Source organism: Lissotriton helveticus, chromosome 6 (genome assembly GCF_964261635.1).
Source record: "Lissotriton helveticus chromosome 6, aLisHel1.1, whole genome shotgun sequence".
In the NCBI taxonomy this organism is placed as follows: Eukaryota; Metazoa; Chordata; class Amphibia; order Caudata; family Salamandridae; genus Lissotriton; species Lissotriton helveticus.
Genome location: NC_136067.1, coordinates 601,654,726 through 601,674,191, shown reverse-complemented (window position 1 = coordinate 601,674,191; position 19,466 = coordinate 601,654,726). Strand labels below are relative to the sequence as shown.

The following is a 19,466-nucleotide window of genomic DNA, read 5'->3' as shown; positions in this document are numbered from 1 at the left end:
ATGGAAGTTGCATTTATGATGAGAGGTTTAAAAAATGCAAACAAAAAGAACAGTGATTTGTTACAAGGAGTACTGTACTGGCCATGGGGCACACAGGGGCTACTGGGCCAACCGTGGTGGTTGAGGCCTTTTACTCCTGATGTCCTGGGGCCAGACCTACTATGGATCCTGAGTAACTGGGTCAAGTACCCCTTTTGCACTTGACTGTGGTGGTAGCTGTAGATGAGCAGTCAATGACTCCATCGGAGGGCTGTGTAGATACAGTTAAGAGAATACAACTCATAACTCCAAGTGCACACAATATGGACAATAAATCAATAAATACTTACTTTGAAAAGAAAAGGAAGTATTTTATTTGTAACTCTACATATGCAAAACATTATTGATACTCATATGTAATAACACACTTCCCTTCAGGTTGGGGTTCTAGTAGTAGTCAGACAAATCCCTGCCCCTCCCTCTATCTTGTAATGTGCTTTGGGTTATTCTTGCATCAAGGGACTGCCTACTAGTAGGCCATACTCAAGAGTTTCCCTTTGAATCTTCTATTAGTCAAAAGTGTCTATGGTGCAGTAGCATTGTTAGCAGCTAGTCCCACGGGCCCACCAATCTCAGTTCCGGTCTTACCCTCTCCAGTGGAAAAAAATGTTCAAGGCTCACACCATTGGTAACACTGTATATTGCAAGTACTTTAAAAATGAGATGGCGAAAGAGATGCATCGAATTCTGTTTAGGCAAAACGAAAATTATTTTCTATATTGAAAGGTCAATGCCAACATCTCTTATGCCATTTTAGCCAATTTTCGTGAAAATGCAGGGGAAGATGAAGAATTTACTGGAAAAAATCCTAAAGAAAATGTGTCTCTAAAAAGTTAAGACAATGGTAAAGCCATCCAGTGGTTTAAATTATATACTGCATCCATCCATGCTATAATTTGAATTCACTCAACTTCAGTGGTTCAACACTTTAAATATCAAGCATCGATTAAAGCCTTTTAGGACATTACTCACACATTTCCTTGCAACAAAAAAAAGAATCAAGCCATCTGTGTGACGAAAATAACTCCAGCGGTAGATATTACACATTTTCCCTCCTTTTTCCCTGTCATATGATGCTAAACCCTATCTATTCTAAATTATGTGTTTCTTGAGAGTGCATAGTCATCCACATACAGACACGTGCTCGGTGAATAAAATTAAGACAGACAAAAATATGAATTTGTTTTTGGCATCAGGACGTTTCCTGGACGAGAACTCGCAAATTATTTTACAGTGTAGGTGTATTTTTCCTTTGGAATAGTCCTGTCTTTGGTGTAGAAGTTTGTAATCATGTCATGTTGTAAATATTTTGGCAAACAAGCTGCATTTCATCGAGACTCTAGAGCCTGCATACTGTACATTGGAAAAATCCAATACCTGTGTGAGATTACTTCAAAAACGAAAGCTGTAAATTAAACTAGGGTGAGAAAAGTGACCCAGTCACAACCGATACATGTTTACTTACTTCATGTGCCTGGCAGTGTAGGGATGCTTCACTGTGCAGGGGGCAGTCAATCCTCGCTGTGCTTAGGTGCAACACACAGATTGGAGTCAAGCTGCCATGCTGAATGGGCAGAGTGCCCTATTGCGATTGTCTAGAACTGGGGATCAGACGGAAGGGTGGAATAGGGTGGTTCAAGTCCAAAAGAGGGAGTCTCATGAAATCAAAATGTGCGTGTTTTTTTTTTACCTTTGTAGTTACAATAATTAAACACTTAAGAATTGGTTTGCTGCATTGATAACGGTATGTGACCCAAATGAATACAGATGCAACTATGAAGAGGTAGAATGATGCATAATGTGGGACCTTAATGGTGGGCCGGACACATTTCCGTTTATGCTCTAGGGTTCAAACGTCAATCTCAGCCTTGATGAGATTGGCACATGGAGTTGGTTAGTGTAATTTAAGGGACAGACATATTGCGTACATATGTAAATGTCGGAATTTGTAAAGCACACAGATACCTCCACCGGAGGTGTCCCAGCGCTGTCTGTATACCGCTTAGGAACCCTTCCTGGCTTTCCTGGGAAATGTCCACTCCTGGGCACCCCCCAGGTGCAGCCAGGCATCCCAGCGCTTTTGGGGCCATTGTGGAGACTAAGCAAGCTATTGCCCTGAGTTGCAGCGTGGAACCCATGATCAGAACAGGTACTGAGGCGAGAATATCCAGTCAGGGGAATTAATGAGCCGGAGACCCGCCGAGGCGGGAATCGAACCCTGGTCCCTGGCCAGAGCTCTGCATCAAGGTCTGCCTGCACTAACCATTGAGCCACACTTCTCCACATAATCCAGTGTGGCGTTGCAATACATATTGTGCATATCTTCTAAACTCAAAAACATAAGCGCCAGACTTGAAGTTGTTAGCCTAAAACAATTATGTATTAAAATAGCAGACAATTTTAGAATTCTGCAGGTGCACAAATTCTGTTTCCGTGCCTGGCATTCTCAGCCTTTGAGGCCCTGACTGTGGTGCACACTGATAGGATATTAGAGGCTAAAGATGGTGAAGAATGCAAGAGTATTTTAAACTATAAAACGTACGGAGAATTTCTCCTTACTTTTTACAGTTTAAAATACACGATGCAATGTTTGTTTTTGCTTGTAATATCCTATCAGTGTGCGCCACCATGGCAGGGCCTCAAAGCCACCCCCAACTACCGCAACGGGCAGGCACAGCACATTCATCACTTAAATGTGTAATTGAAAAACGGAACAACTGCACTGCTGGTGCATGTGTGGGATTTGTTTAATTCAGCAACGCTGTGCGACTACCGATCAATCGGCCACATGGACCCTCTGAAAACATCTGTGCAGCGTTAAGTGCATGGCTTTGTGTAAAACTTGGAAGATCTAAACATACCTGTCCTTTCCCATTATTCAGTCTTCTTGTTACATCACTACTCACCTACAGTAAATTACCGCTGTGTTTCTCGTGATATCGCAATGCTGCTGCCACAGCCAGTGGACAGTCTGAAAATGGCCCTCAATGAGTGCTCGCAGCAGCGCCTGCAGAGCTCAACGTGACCCCAATATTGCGCTGGGCAGTGCAGACTACATTGGGGTGTGGGACCCGGTCCCTTTGCACCTGCGGCTGAATCCCTGAAGCACCCGAAATGGGGGCACCATTGGCCTAGTGGAGCACTCGGCCGGAGGCCTACAGAGAGTTCTGGAGAGCGCCTGGGTGTCTGTACTGGACACTGGGGGTCTTGATGCGATCAGTGCGGTGAGCTGCAATCCTACCCTGTTAGAATTCTAGGTGAATTTGTGGGATTGCGGCGGTCCGTCCCTGTTTCTGACTCACTCCTTTCCCCGCGGCTTCTCCTGCCAGCAACCGATAAGGCTGCTCAAACAAACCAACGTACGCAACCATCGCCGGGCCTGAGCCAAAGCCAGTACTGCTCAGAGAATGCCCCCCCTGCCCCCCAGGCTCCAACTACCATCACGGCACTACAGGGCCTCAAAGGCTAAACCAACAATGTACGCCACCATGGCACAGTCTCAATTTAAGAACAGCCACCCCCCAAATACCGCCACGGTACGGTAGCAGGGACCCAAAGTAATCGCAGGCAGGGGCGGCCTTAGGCATGTGCAAGCTGTGCACCTGCACAGGGCCACCAAGCCCCAGGGGCCACCACGCCAATATATATCCTTAATATAATAACCCTCTGAGGATGGATACATATTTGCGTGGCGGCCCCTGGCAGGGATTTGGTGGCCTCTGGCTCTGTTCCACTTCCAAACACCCTGACCCCCCTCTGCACTGGCCTCCGCGCTCCACCCCGCCACGGACCCCCTCTTCCGGGGCCCCCTACCTACGCTCCCTGCCCAGGGCCGCCATGAGCCTAGAGCCGCCCCTGTCGCAGGTGACAATAAACAGAGCCCCTATAATTAGGAGATTCTTGTGGGGTGGATCACTTACCTTTGTCACCGCAACGTTCTCGATCTGGACTCCAGGATTGCAGTGCATAGTTGCAGACAGCGTGGCAGTAGCAACGCTAGCACGCAGGCACAAACCAAACAGGAAAATATTGGATTTGGTCTTTGCACTCCTCCCCGAGACCACAGCAAAGCAATCACTTGTAAAACATGCAACTGTTTCTGGGTCTCGTGGAAGAGTCAAAGGTTACTGCAACACCCCCACATCTACATCTCTAAGCCGGACTGCCCTGCCCTCAGCCATTGGGCCATTGGAATGAATGGAGGGCGTCCGACTCCTCCTTGGGCCAAGCAAATAACGCCCAAAAGTAACATGCTATTCTGGCAGTAAGACACAGATCCTGCCCACTTGTGTGTCGTCACTGCCCTGCTTTCTGGCTCCAGGTCGAAGGAATCTTCGCCCAGCCAAAATCATGCACAGAGCAAGGGCCATCCTTCCCCACTCCCTTAAAGGAAAACCCAGTTTTGCACATCTTTGTTTACCAAGCAGGAGCAGCCAGCACAATTGATTGCTTTTCAGGCAACGCGGTGAGAATCTGGAACTCACTTCCGCCTCAGCTCCGGACCACCACCTCCCCCCCCCCCGGCCTTCAAAACTGACCTCAAAGTTCTCCTCCTTCAAAGACACTTCCAAAGTTAATTCATGCCCTCTCTATTATCTGAAGGAAGACCTCCAATTACTGAAAACTCTATTCTCCATGATTATGGAAGTGCCTTACCAGTGTGTTCGTGTGGTTGGAGTGTATGCCATTTATTGCAGTATTATCCTTGTACCTGTGTTTGGTACTCTTTTGTAACATGCACACGCCACTTTTCTTTTGTAACACACTGTTTGCTACCTCTCACATTTTGTTTGCTTTTGATATTTGCACAAGTGCCACCATTGCCTACGTAACGTTTGTTCTTGTGCCTCAGTGTCTAGCATATATTGCAAAATATTATCTTTAATTGTACTTTGTTTTCACTTGTAACCTGCACACTTGTCACTCTATCCTCCTGTAATGCACTGTTTGCTGCCTCATGTATTTTGTTTGCTCACAATTGTCCCTTTTACCTCATGTAACTTATCGGCTGCTTTGTAATTTGTTCATTTGTAATTTTCTGTTCCTTTTGTGAAGCGCTCTGACGCCTTCGGGTAAAGTCTGCGCTATATAAAAACGCATAAATAAATAAATAAACAGCTGCTCAGTGTTCCAACAGGCATTTTTTTTAAATCCCACACGGTAGCAGGGCGACGCCCATCTCCCCCATGTACACCATCCTCCACTGGATATTTTCCAAAACACGTTAATGAGTTTAAGAAACACTGGTGTACATGTAAAAGTGCTTCCAAAAGCGATAAACGTGGTAGAAATATACAAGAAAAACGACGTTGAGGTTGTAGTTGTATCAAAAAATAGATCAGCCAATACCTCCATCGTCTGTTGTAGGTGATTCATCAGGATGACCTCCAGAATAAACTGTTCACCTCGTGTGACTGAGTAAGGCAGGTTCATAGAGATAAAGAACGTTTGCTTGACTTGCAGCTGAAAAGCAGAAGAAAGGCAATGTAAAAATACGTTCTCATTCCTACATTGTGAACATGTTAAGCTTTCAGTCGGTGCAGGAAGTGAGAAAACTGGTCAGTTATAGCACAGTATTTACAATAAGGTTCATTTATATCCAGCTGACAGCTCATGTTCTATTTCCTCCTGTTGAACAATCTGAAAGCCCAGCCTCCTAAACACTATCAACCAATGCTCTGTCCTTGTTGCCATCCTCTGCCTTGCACCACTTCCAGCTTTAATTAACATCTGGTATTCTCTTACAGCTCTTACACTCCGGATTCCTGGGACAACTTTGAGACAAGTATGAAATGCTCAGCTTGTATCACCTCAGTCGCCTCTGCAAATTAAACATGACTCACAAAATTCACACAGACTTTCCACTCATCAGAGCACTCAAAAACACACTAAACCAAATTAGACTACTGCTTTAGACACTTGCTCACCTTCATTATTTACCAGTGGCAGCCTGTACTTTCACAAGGTAGGTGGGCGGGGGAGGACACACGCACACATACACATTCACTCACACGCATGCTTTTACATATGCACACACATCCATTGAACACTCACTACCAAATATATCAAACGTAAACAAAAATTATACTTACCTGCACAGCTCTGCCTCGAAGATCCCAGGAGGGCTGGGACTGCTGCCTTCCCTCATTGGCTAACCTTAGGTCAGCCGATCATAGAAAGGCAGCAGTCTCTACTCACCACAGAGTAAGATGGGGTTAGTGAGAGTGCTGACTCCACCCCACTTTATGACGGGTGTCAGAGATTGACACTCAGCACTGGAGACTTCAGGGCTTATAACTGAAGCACCCAGGCAATGAGTGACGTTCCCCATCATCATGCGGCAGAGTGCTCAAGCTGCTTTGCTAGGCTAAAGATGTGACACCCACAGGAGCTTTGATATCTTCAACTAACGAAAAGATTCGCTGAGGCAATCAGGAGCATTCAGGAGCCTGCACATTTAGCGTATGTCTAACTCCTGTCTGCCTGACCTCAAAATAGAGGGGCATATTACCAAGGGCCATTATCGCCGCATTAGAGGGACTTTTTCCCGCTAATGCGGCGATAATTTTATCGCCCTATTACCAAGCTGTCGCTAACACCAGTTAGCGACAGCTTGTAGGCGATAGCGGGCATTTAGGGTCCCACTTTGCATGTCAGCGATAATTATCGCTAATGACATGTAAAGTGGGCGTGCCAAGATGTTAGCGACTGAAAACAGTCGCTAACATCGCTATCTCCTATGATCAACACAGGCGTTGTTTTGGAAATATTAGCGCTAAGCGCGAATATCTCCAAAAGCTAACGCCTGCCCTGACCAGTTCTTAGCCATGTTATCCAATGAGAGGTGGATAACATGGCTAAGAGCATTGTCACGGTAATGCCTGAATATCGCTGTATTGACAGCGATATTCACGCATTTCGCCTGTTTTTTATCGCTCCTGAGATAAACCTTGCTAATAGCAAGGTATCTCAGCGATAAAAACAGGTGAAGGGCGGCGATAGTAATATTGGCGCTAAGCCAACACAGCGATAATTATCGCTAGTTGTTGGTAATATGCCCCAGAGTGTCTACCAGGCTGACGTTTGCTCAGCCTGACAGACATTCTTTATAGTGGCCAAAAGGTGAGGGGCACGGCTCCTGAGCCCATAAAGATGGCCTGCAGCTGCTGTTTACACATTCAAGCTCCAAGAAAAAGTGTTAAACTATATTACTTGTACTCTAGCCAGCGTTTTCCCGTGACACTCTCATACCTCCCATGTACATTTTTGGGATTCAACATCAGAAAATTGTCGAATATTTTTCCACCTAGATTTCGTTGTAATGAGGTCTTTGAGGATGAGTATGTCTTTATCTGTGGTTGGTAGCTGCAATAATCTGTTCAATCGATAGTGCTGCTAGTATGCTGGACCTCACAATGAAATTAAGATACTCGTCACCAGCTTTGAATGTCGAACTGTCCTGACGTAGTGGCACTTGTGAAAAGTAATCTGCACGGTTTTGATCTTTCCCCGGGTTGTGTACAATCACATAGACATACTCTTGTAGTTGCAACCCCTATCTCTCGTTGCGAGGGGGCATTTCAGCGCTTGGGTTTCCAAAGATAGTGAGTAATGCCTGATGGTCTGTGATGACAGTGAAACTTTTTCCATATAGAAACACATGAAAATATTTGCAGGACCACACTCCAGCCACACTCTCCTTTTCCAGCTGAGAATAGGGATGTACTGATTCAGACAGACGTCTGCTGGCGTATGTCACAATGTATCTCTGGGCAATTTGGATGGCCATTGTGTTGAGCAAGAATTGCTCCTATCTCCACTGGGCTAACATCCACTGTGAGCTCAGTATGTAACTTGGAATCAAAATAGGGCATTTTGGTTGCAATTCTCAAAGGTATGTTTATGTCTTTGAAAACTTTGGTCATATTCAGTAGACCACTTGAAAGAAACATTTTGCTTTGTTAAGTCTCTCAGTGGGGCACTCACTGCAGCAAAGTCACACATGTATCTTGAGTAATAACTGGCCATGCCTAAGAAGGATCACAGCAGGGTTACATCTTGTGGGGGGCAAGTAGATGACAATGCCTGCATATTATCATGGTCAGGAGTCATTGCCCCATCAGAGAATATGTGCCCAAACAATGTAACTTGATTCTGTGAAACTCACACATTGCAGAATTCAGAGGGAAACCTGCATCAGCAAGTAATTGGCACATTTGTGTAGTAGCCTTGTCATGCACCTTTTGTATTGTCCCAAATACCATAATGTCATCACTGTAATTGAAATCATGTGTAACAGATTGAATTACTCTGTGAATAACATCCTGAAATATATCTGCATCCAAAGACACTCCCAAACTATCTTTTGTATCTGAACAACCTAACATGAGTTAAAAAAGTTATGATGTACATACAGTTCTCTTCTAGCTCAAGTTGACGGTATCCTTTGTTCAGGTCAAGATTGGAGAATACTTTAGCTCTGTTCAGTTGCATGATCATGTAAGTTATGTGGGCACCATGATGCCTTTCTCTCTCGATTGCTTTGTTGGCCTGGAACATATCAACACAAATGTGCACTGCACCTCTGATATCCTTATTTGTCACCACAACTATGGACGAACCCATGGTGTAGGACCGTTGGAGTGTTCAATGATGTCATGCTTCAACAGTGTTTCTAGTTCTTTCTCAATGAATTCTTGCAAGTAAAAAGCAGCTTTGTGGTGCAGTTGTCCAACCAAGCGAATGTCCTTATTGTTGTGAATTTGCACTTTAATTTTGTTGAGTCTTCCTAGGCCATGAAACAATGAGGGGAACAGACTCACGATTTCAGGCTGAGCACAGAGGTTGTAATTGAGAGATACTAGTCCCATGTCAGCAGCAGTGGCAAAGCAGAGTGGGCATGCACTCGATCAAGTTCCCTGAAGAACATGAATTGTGGCTTGCACTGACGTTGTCTTCTGTCTCATGGTTGCTGTAAATTACCCTTGAATCTGTAACAGTTTAGATGCAGCACACATGTATGCCTTCTTCTTCAATAGGGTAATGCATGGCATAAATGATAAGCTGTTGCATTTATCAACTGGCATGATATTAAGCGACATGCCACTGTCTATAATTAAGGTCATGTGGCAACTGTTTACCTTTAACGTAATTTTGGGACAGTGTACAAATGAATTTTGTTGCACCGTTCTGTGATTCTTCTTTGACTGGTGATCTTCTTTGCAAGCAGCTAATCCTACATGTGCATGTCGTTCCTTAGTAGATACCATTAGCACATATATGTCTTCTTCACTAACGCTTGATAATGACGTTGAAGAGCCTTTGTGTAAAGAACTTGAAGACTATCGACTTTGCTTGGCTTCTAAATGTCGTAACTGATATTGCCTTTTGGCCTTGTGGGTGTGGCGAGAATGCTCCTGAAACCTACTGGTGTCCATATTCTCTTCACGCTGTGACACATGTGGTTTCTCTTTCGCTTTACAGACCGTTATTAAGTGTTTTTCCTTCCTGCAGCCTTTGCATATCTGTCCTATGGCTGGACCTTTACCTTCATTAGAAAATGAGAACCCACATCGAAAGCATAAATAACATTTTCTTCTTCAGAGACTTCGACTTGAGTGCATCTATCTTGAGCTTATGCTTGCTTTTCATGATCAAATCTGATTAATTATGTGCTTTGTCTTCTTCCATATCAGCAGCTTGTCAATCTGCTCATTCTTCTGCCCTGGCAGCCATTAGCATTTTCTCTAAACTGAGTGTCTCACTTAACATGCATCTCCTACAGGAATCTGAAAGACAACCATCAATTACTCTGAGCAGCATGGCTTCTTTATCATAAAAGTCACAGAACTTACAATGTTTGATAAGTAAGTCAAGTCTCTCAACAAACTCATCCCTCGTTTCACCAGTCTGTTGTTTTGCTTGGTTGAAGATATACCTTTCATAGTCGACACGAGGCATCGGATTGAACTTGGCTTCCAATGCTTCCTTTATCTTTTGGTATGATATTGCATCAGTTTGTGAGACTTCCTTTAGCATTTCTTTTACTCTATCACTGGCAAGGTTTTTGAAATAGTTAATGGTTTTCTTATTGTCTTCTTCTTCTAGTGCATCTACAAAGACGTTGAATGTTTGGATCCATGCAGCCCACCTGGCACCAATGTTCTGTTTTCCGCTGTACCAAACGGTGGTGGTGGCTTCAGGAAGTTCGCCGCACTATATTTCGCGCTACCTTCTACTGCCATTGAGAGTATATACTGTTCAGGCTGCATTTGTTGCACAGTATTCTACCTGCAACTGCTAAACGCATCGGCCTCGCACCTGAGACTGGGTCGCCGCGTCCTATTTGAGGTTGTGTGGTGCTTTAATCACCTGTGCTGGTAAGTAAGCTTCTACTTTTGTACCTGGTTGTCACTGCCTTTAGCGTTTGTTTCATATGGATGATGGCTCTGTGTATGGCACACTGCAGTATCTCTTCTTTCAGCCTTAGCAGCAGGTTCTGGTGGGCTTTCGAATGTGCTCCTCTGCAGGGCCTTCACCTTCTTCAATAGCTGAGAATGGCCTGGAGTGGGGCTCTGATTCCACATACGCCAATTGCATACTGCTTTGCATCAATTCAGGAAGAACGTGGCATGCACAAGCAGTTTGCTGTACAATTGCAAACACTCAGGGAGAACAGCCTTGTATCTTCGCGGCACGTATCACCTACTCGTCTCTAGTTGTAGCGTCTTTCCCAGACCTGCAGCATGAAAATGAACGTTCCACACATGGAAGTCTATAACAGATGGCTTTATTCCTCCACATACGATCACACACTGCATGTTTTGTGCCATAACTTTTAAAACCACATCTTAACACCTCCCAGCAAATTACGTAATTCATGTTTAGAGTCCGCAAAGGACTGCAAGGGTCTTAGCGCTCATAGTATCAAGACACTACAGGCTGTACTCAAAGAGGAGGCATGCAGCGGATAGAAAGTAAGGAGAGGATCAATCAGAGAAAAAGGAGAGGCAACAATCAGAAGTTTTAAGTCAAGGTCAAAATGTTCATGTAGGATTTTAGGAAATTAGAGTAGACTATTAAGGTGCCTGTACTCTGGGGATGACAAGCTATAGAAAGAGGCCTCTCTATATGCATGTGAGATACTGTTTTGTTGGGTATCTTTTGATAGACCCTGGAAGCAAAAGAGTAGTCTGACCGCTGCCAGGTTATTGTTGACCACAGCAAGGACAGCTAATCAGCTCAGGGGGTGGAAGCGAAAAAGAAATGGCTGGATGCAAACACAGGGAAATATTGAGAGCTTCAGGCTGTGTTTGAATGAAGCAGTAACATCTTGATATAAGCAACACAAGAGACTATACAGGATAAATAATACAAATATAAAAAAGGAGATTATGCAACTGCTGGAGAGGGTGTCTTCGATTAACCAAGGCATGGTGGGGTCTGTTTGGGTGCCCCTGGCATAGAATGGCACAGGATGAGGATAGATTCCCAGACAGTGGAAGTATATTGTCTTAATTTGTGAAGATGGAGGGAGTAGACCCAGACACTGAAGTGAGGAGGTAGAGACCAGGTTACCTTTAGAAATTCCAAGAGACCTTTTGTTTAATAAGGAGATGCAGATTACCATTCCAGGGCACTGACATTTGGTGGTTGGCAGCGTTTGGGGAGAGGGACTGCAATTATAGGAAAAATAAATACATACATTTCAGAATTTTAAATAAAAAAGGAAGTTACCTCAGCAGGTTCACTTGTTAGTCCAAATCCAAGTCCCTCAGACAGAACAAACGCAGTGGCGACCCAGGTAGTCACACTGTTAGGCACAGACACCTGCACACTGGTGCTTTTTTCAGAGCTGTAAATTTCAAACAGATACTGTAAGCTTTTAATGCTATTCCCAAATGCAAATGATCTGCATCCACCCATCAAGAAGCACAGCCTTGCTGAAGTCATTTGAAGCTGTATTTTTTCAGGGGTTTTCATTCTTTGTTTTGATAAAAATGCTACAAGCAGATCAAATGGAAATGGCTTTTGGGATACCATGCTTCCACAAAACTTTACCCATGTTCCATATTAGACACTTCTTGTTAGATATTCCATTTACTACATTATCATCACTCATATGACACAGAAAGCATAAAGTTACTGGGGAAAAGTGTTTTTTTGGTTTATTTCCATTTCACGCCATGCAGAGAAATATCATCCAGTTGTATTTCCAGTTGGCATGCCTGCACAGTGCTTCCTGTAGAACATAGTGTGGCAGAGGTCCGGTTTACCATATTACAAGTGCATTATAATCAGTGGCCCTTGTAACATGATAGATGTACTCTATTATAATTGTTGACTGCCTCCTATGTTTTCGTTTTCTCTGACTTCCTTGACCAAAATAATTTAATGTATTGATCCTTCTCTCAAGCATAACTTGCCACTAACACCTATATTACCACATTTAATATCTCTGAGTAATTACCAGTGGCTGAGATTAATTCAAGCATTCCATCCATCACTTTTTTGCTTTCTTCAGTGCAGTGCCCTGAGAGTGATAGGAATACCCAGATGTGGGTTCTGTGCTCACTGTGCTATAGGATTCAAGCAGCACCCCATTGCGTATGTACTCTAAACCCGTGATTCTTAACCTTTGATCAAGAGACCCCAGGGGGTCCGTGAAGCCTATGCAGGAGGTCAGTGACTGCTTAGAAAAGTATATACAATTAGAAAGTGTATTTAAATAATGAAGTGAATTTAAAATTGAATATTTTAAAAGGTTCCGTAAATGTGAAGCAAATTGAAATTGGAGGCTGAAAAGTATGTTAGTATCCTCAGCTTGATTTGTTGGAGCAGTGCAAGTGTATCAAACAGAAAATAGTTTGGATGATGAGTTGCCTCAATTGAATTTCAAAAAGCTTCACCCTCCCCATTAAAATAAAAGTTTGATTTTTCTTTCTATCTGTTTGTGAATTAAATAAAATATTTCATCATTTTCATTTTTGTTTGATGAATGCTTGTTTCTGTATATTTTGTTTATTGTTGTGCAGTACAATACATCAGAAATGCTTAGGTTGGGGTCCCCATATTCTAATAATGATTCCACGAGGGACCCATGTTACAGTGATGATTACGTGGTGGTCCCCTGAAGTCAAAAGTTTAAGAACCACTGCTCTAAACTTTTCTCTTCCTGAGAGTGACAGCCATCTTTTAATGTTTTTCTTTTGCTGCCTCTCTGTCCAATCTGTCCAATAAACGCCTCTTTTTGCGCCCACCAAATTAATTCATGTTATGTTAAGTCAGGAAAAAGTAGACCACACGTCACACAAGTGTTTCTTGGTGCAGTGACAACCAGTAGGGAAAGGAGAAAGGGGCAGGCTAAAAGCTTGCTTAAACAGCCAGGCTCATAACAGTGTCTTCTATCAACATTCCTGCACTTGTATAGCTTATTCCTTTCCATCTCTAGACTTTTGGGTATGTAGTTTTACATTTCCTCAATTAAGTTTCTAATCACCTCTGAATTGTAATTTAATCTGTTCTAAATTCTCTCCCTATCCTACTATGTATTACGCCACCTTAAGCCCGTTAGCTCAGCCTAGGTTAATAATAATTCTTATGCATGCACATTATACTCTATATCAGGCTTACAGGAAGTGGAGACTATATCTGACCTAAACAATCTGTTTTCTTTTGAATTTGTCTGTAACTCTGCTCTTCTGCAGGCGAAGCAACTCTTCATAAACCACATTGTCTCCATATTTTTAGACAATGCCTTACCCCATTTTTGTGGTCATCCATGAAATTGTTTTAATGTGCTTATAAGTCATTTTGGTGAAAGAATAAATTGAAGCATGGTAGTCCAAAACTGGAAAAACTCCAATTTGGTGAACTCATATGACTTGCATCAAAAATGTAAGAGATCTCAAATCAAATCGCAGCTTTGATATGAAACTGCAAAGCATTCCAAATGCCTTGCAAATAAGACAGTACTAGACAATGTAAGTAATTAATGGCAAAAGAACACCAACTGGAAAATGCAAAGGAGATCGGGTCGGACTGCGATAGAAAATAACATTGGCCCAAATGAATGAATTAGATTAAAAGTGGCCCATGTTTGCAAATGTGGGCAGTTTTGAGCGTGTATAGGTGTTTTGCAAGCTATAGAAGTCTGCACGGATGTGTGCCTGTCTGTTTTAATATAATTGAAATCAATAGTAAAAACCTGCCTAGCAGACCTTATTAAAGGCCCACAAACAGCCTATAAAATGGCCCACACACTGACCTATCAGACCAGCACTTCGGGCATTGCCCTACTTACCAATAGGCCAGTTCGTATCTGATTGAGCTAATTTACAAAAAACGCGTTGCACTAGTTGTTAATCTATATCTAATACAGACAGCAAATGGAACGATTGCACAGAAGGAGGAAAACTGGACTGTAAGACATCTATGGTCAAATTGAGATAGGAAGTAAGAGCTATGCCTTTGTTAAGAGATTGTTGATTGCAGATTATATGAAAGCTAAATAAACATGAATAGGAACAAATATGGAACATGAGAAAGGGCCGGAGGAGAAGAAAGGTAGAGGAAAAGGAAGTAAAATTTAGGAAGTATCATAGGGCTGAGGTGTGTAAGATAATTAGGGAACAACACAGAAAGATGAGAAAAAGGTATAAAACGTTTTAGAAAATGTAAGCTCTGCATGAGAAAAGGAAGGAAAATTAGAGGAAGCAAGTGTTTCCCTCCTGGAAAAACAAATATAAATAGCTAAAAACAGAAAGTCTGTATGTGATCTGTAAATATTTTCGATTTGAAAGTCATTCACTTACTCTTTTACGGAAAAACACATAGAAATTAAATAAAAAGTGAATGTATAGAGTGCATTAAACCCGAGGGTATCTAAGCACTATGCCAAGTAACAGAGGTCATTAACTACTACAGTCCCCAAATAGCTTAGGGTGAGAAAATCCAGGTTTTCAAGGATTTTTTAAACAGGACAAAGGAGTCAAGTCTAGCAATGTGGGCAGGCAGGGTGTTCCATAACTCGGTGGAAGCCCCGAAAATGGACCGGCCGCCCTATCTGACTTTACTAAACTTGGGAATGATGACTTTCCGACCTGAAGATCTGAGTGACTTGCCTGGAACATACCATCTGAACAGGGCAGAGAGATGGTTACACATTAAAGTTGCTAATGAAGAAAAGCTGTATGCGAACTGAAAATATTTTGGATTTGAAATGCATTTATTAGACTGGTTTTACCGTTCTGGTAAATATCATTCCTGCTGAAACATTTGTAAAAAAAAAGAACAGGTTTGTCAAGCTTGTTTTTCACTTAGATCACGAGAAACTAGTATTTAAGTCCCTTACATTAGAAATCCCAAATGTCAAAAAGAAACCTACAATTATAAAAGCCTTCTAAGTGAAAGTCCATAGGATGTGGAATGGCCATGCTCTACAACAAAAGCTGAATGACCAAAACATCAGTCTCAGAAATTTTTTTTAGCGACTGGGGTGATCTATTAGATGTTTACACCCTTGCCATGGGCGTAAGAAGTGTAAGGGGCGCAGGGGGCACATCCCCCCAAATTTTGAAGTGGGGGGACGCAGGGAACAAGGGTGGGGGAAACAAGAAGACAAAATAATTTCTTGTCTGTCTTCTTTAGATGACAGGGCCTATAGCGCACAAAAGCAAAATCTTTAATGGCCCTGCAGGCAGAGCCAGCCTTTGCTAAAATAGCGCCCTGAGCGAGAGACATTTGGCGCCCCTTGCTGATGGTAGTGAATTAAAGGAGACAACAGAGAGTTTCTTTTTTGTTCACTGGTCAGTATCTGGATGGGTGTTTAAAACATCACCTGCCATTTGATATTGAAGTACTAAAACCACTTTAAATTGGCAAATCAGACAGAAACGAACAGGTAGGGACAAGGACAAGGCTGTAGCAATGTGAGAAGGGTGCTGCTGTTGGCATAACCATAATGCACAAAGCTCCATGCGCCCCTCAGAAAATTGGTGCCCAGGGTCTCGGCCGAGCTCGAAAGTCATGCCCTGACTGCACATGACCTTTGACCAGCCTCCAGCTACCTGTGACCAATCTGACAGTCAAGGAGCCCACCCGCCCTCGACACTTTTGTTGCACTTCAACCCTCCAGGAATTGTTTCTAATGTCAGCCACAGCTGCCTGCAGTCTGCACTTCTAAGAACAAAGGGCAAGAGGTTGTTTGTTGATAGCTGTCTGATCCTGCCCCTTCTCAGCCCTACCCTACCTGCCGTCTTGAAGACCAAGGCCTGAAGGCAGCAGTAAGATTTGAAGATGTAAAGTAAGGAGATTTGGGAAAATACTGTATTTGCCTTGGTGCTTCACCACTCTTGCAGCGAGCATGCTCAAAACACACACAAATGCATGGACACACACACACGGACAAACGAGCGCATACACACAGACACACACGCACACATGGGAAACACACGCAGGTTTGTCTGTCCCCCCCCCCCCCGAAATTTTGTGTCTCCCACGCCCCTGACCCTTGCCCTCTTATACTCTATTCTTCCTCAAAACTGTTCATAGCAACGGGTAGGAAGGTAGCTGAGTGGGGAAGTCTACCTCTCATCTTCTTTGGGATTCTGCCACCAGGGTTCTCCCAGCCTCACACCATCTGTTTGCTGACATTATAAGACAAAACCTATGGCTCAATATTTGGGAAATCTATAAAGTCACAAAATACCTGAAACCATTCTCAATGCTGGGCCTGCTAAATACAATTGTTTTTCAAGCGTACTACAAATATGGGACACAAACCACCAGTCAGTGTGCTAGGATTTATCAGTGTCAGGGTTCCCATAAAGGTGGAGGCTGGAAAATACCTTTAGACACCAAGATTGAGGTCGCTGAGAGGCAACTCCCTTTAACAGGAACCTGGAAGTTCTGCAAAATGCTAGTAAGATCTGCCTTGAAACCACCTCAAGAGTAAGGGGGTTACTGACTGCTAAGGAGGGGTACTGAAGGTACAGGGTGACTACAGAGAGGATGGGGGGCGTGAGGAGCTGTGCGAGAGGTGCTGAACCCAGCCCACTGTGAGGTAGGGAAGGATCTACACCACCACAGCATATTTCGTGGAGAGCCCTAGTGATCCTGGATCCCACTGCAGTGTGCACTGGTGCAAAATTGCTTGCTCCATGGATCTGTCCTAGTGTATGGGAATTCAGGGCCTCATTCCACAGAGTACTGTGGATAGTGACTGGTGAGGTCCCCACTGTGAGCTATGAAGAATAGGCCAGACCAATGAGTGCCGAAGACAAGTTAGCACTAAGAAAATCACCACTGCAGTGAACAGTAGCACTCCCAGACCAGAAAATACCTAAGAAGGTTTGGCATTGCAAAAAGATCAAAAGCATAATCGATGGTCCCCTCTACCGTTGACTCTGGCCATCAGTGCTATCATGGTAGATTTTTGATATTTTTGGGGGAAAGTGGGTTTGTGTTTGGATCCGTGGAAGATACACTTAACCAGTGTTCCTCGTCTCTGATTGGTGAAAGCAGATGGCAACCACCTTTACCTGGACCCATTATTAAATAGGGTAACCCAATTGGCCATGGACCTGGGCGTAATTCGATATGTATAAACAATGGTCCTAGACCTTGAATAATTAGCAGAAGTAATCAGTACATAGTAAATAATTAAACAAAACGATTTTGGAGCATGCTATATCATGTCAGCTCATAGTATTCAATACTTAATAGAAGAAAAATTAGAGAAGCAAGACCACTGACTCATTGTCAGTGAAATTGCTCTCCCACCCTCGCAGCTCCACCATTAAGTGAGGTGCCCCTGCCCCTGCACTCTTGAGTGTTGGTGATCGAGGCCCTCCTCCACCCGCAGGTTTCCCTGCGCCTCATCCCTGGTGGTCCAGTGGACCTCTGTCTCCTTTCTTTCTTTCTGCTCCTTCACTCGTTTTTCTCCCCTTTCTATCTTTCACCTTTCTGCACCTCTGCTCTTTTGCGCCTTATTTCTGCCCCTTTTCCCTTTCTCTCCCTCTGCTCCTTCACTCGTTTTCACTCGTTTTTTTACCCTTTCTATCTTTCACCTTTCTGCACCTCTGCTCTTTTGTGCCTTATTTCTGCCCGTTTTCCCTTTCTCTCCGTCTGCTCCTTCACTCGTTTTCACTCGTTTTTTTACCCTTTCTATCTTTCACCTTTCTGCTCTTTTCTGCATCTCTGCTCTTTTGTGCCTTATTTCTGCTTATTTTCCCTCTTTTCATTATCCCTTCTTTCCTCCCTTTACCTTTCCCCGCCGCTGCTGCCCCCGCGGCCCCTCCCCCCCAGCACGACCGGCCCAATCCAGCTCCCCTCCCCGCTCCCGCCTCCCAGCTGTCCAGCCCTCCCCGACCCCTACTTAATGGCGGCCACTGCGGGGACAGGCGAGCAAGACCACTGACTCATTGTCAGTGAAATTGCTCTCCCACCCTCGCAGCTCCACCATTAAGTGAGGTGCCCCTGCCCCTGCACTCTTGAGTGTTGGTGATCGAGGCCCTCCTCCACCCGCAGGTTTCCCTGCGCCTCATCCCTGGTGGTCCAGTGGACCTCTGTCTCCTTTCTTTCTTTCTGCTCCTTCACTCGTTTTTCTCCCCTTTCTATCTTTCACCTTTCTGCACCTCTGCTCTTTTGCGCCTTATTTCTGCCCATTTTCCCTTTCTCTCCCTCTGCTCCTTCACTCGTTTTCACTCGTTTTTTTACCCTTTCTATCTTTCACCTTTCTGCACCTCTGCTCTTTTGTGCCTTATTTCTGCCCGTTTTCCCTTTCTCTCCCTCTGCTCCTTCACTCGTTTTCACTCGTTTTTTTACCCTTTCTATCTTTCACCTTTCTGCACCTCTGCTCTTTTGTGCCTTATTTCTGCCCGTTTTCCCTTTCTCTCCCTCTGCTCCTTCACTCGTTTTCACTCGTTTTTTTACCCTTTCTATCTTTCACCTTTCTGCTATTTTTAGAGCAAAAGCAGTATCTGTCGTGGAAGGCAGTAGGATCCATGAAGTTGTTCTTCGAGTTCTAAAATAAATTGTGGACCTCGCCTTTGAAAATTGGAAGGTGTTGTTTTGCACCTATTCCCCCGAGTAAGATTTCTCCACCTTCGGATATCAACTTTAACTGATATCTGCTCTAACTACGGGGATCTTTCCATTTCCTTGTGAGATTGCCCCTCATGTCCTGATGAAGACTCGCACGGCTAAGGTTCAAACTACCCATTAGGCCATAAGACGAGTCGAAACGTCGATGTACTACCCTTGAATTTACCTGGACCCAGATTTTCCATACTAGACGTGCCCAGAAGTGGGAATAGATATCCATATTGTTAAAATTAATTGCACTAATGTGTTCATAATTAATAATGTGGCCAGGTTAGATAGGACGGTGAATGTTTGAACCGATCCGTCATTTGTATAATATTGTA

At 43.8% G+C, this 19,466-nt stretch overlaps 1 protein-coding gene across 1 annotated transcript in view; it reads right to left on the bottom strand.

Annotated features, from left to right (window-relative positions):
• LOC144762793 (CD109 antigen-like) overlaps nt 1–19,466 on the bottom strand; it is a 1,211,849-nt gene that overhangs the window by 503,700 nt on the left and 688,683 nt on the right. Inside the window, exons 19-20 of the mRNA XM_078648063.1 lie at nt 11,776–11,893; nt 5,389–5,502 (exon numbers count right to left, since the gene is read on the bottom strand). Coding sequence (XP_078504189.1) covers nt 5,389–5,502; nt 11,776–11,893 — 232 coding nt within the window. The remainder of the gene's footprint in view (nt 1–5,388; nt 5,503–11,775; nt 11,894–19,466) is intronic.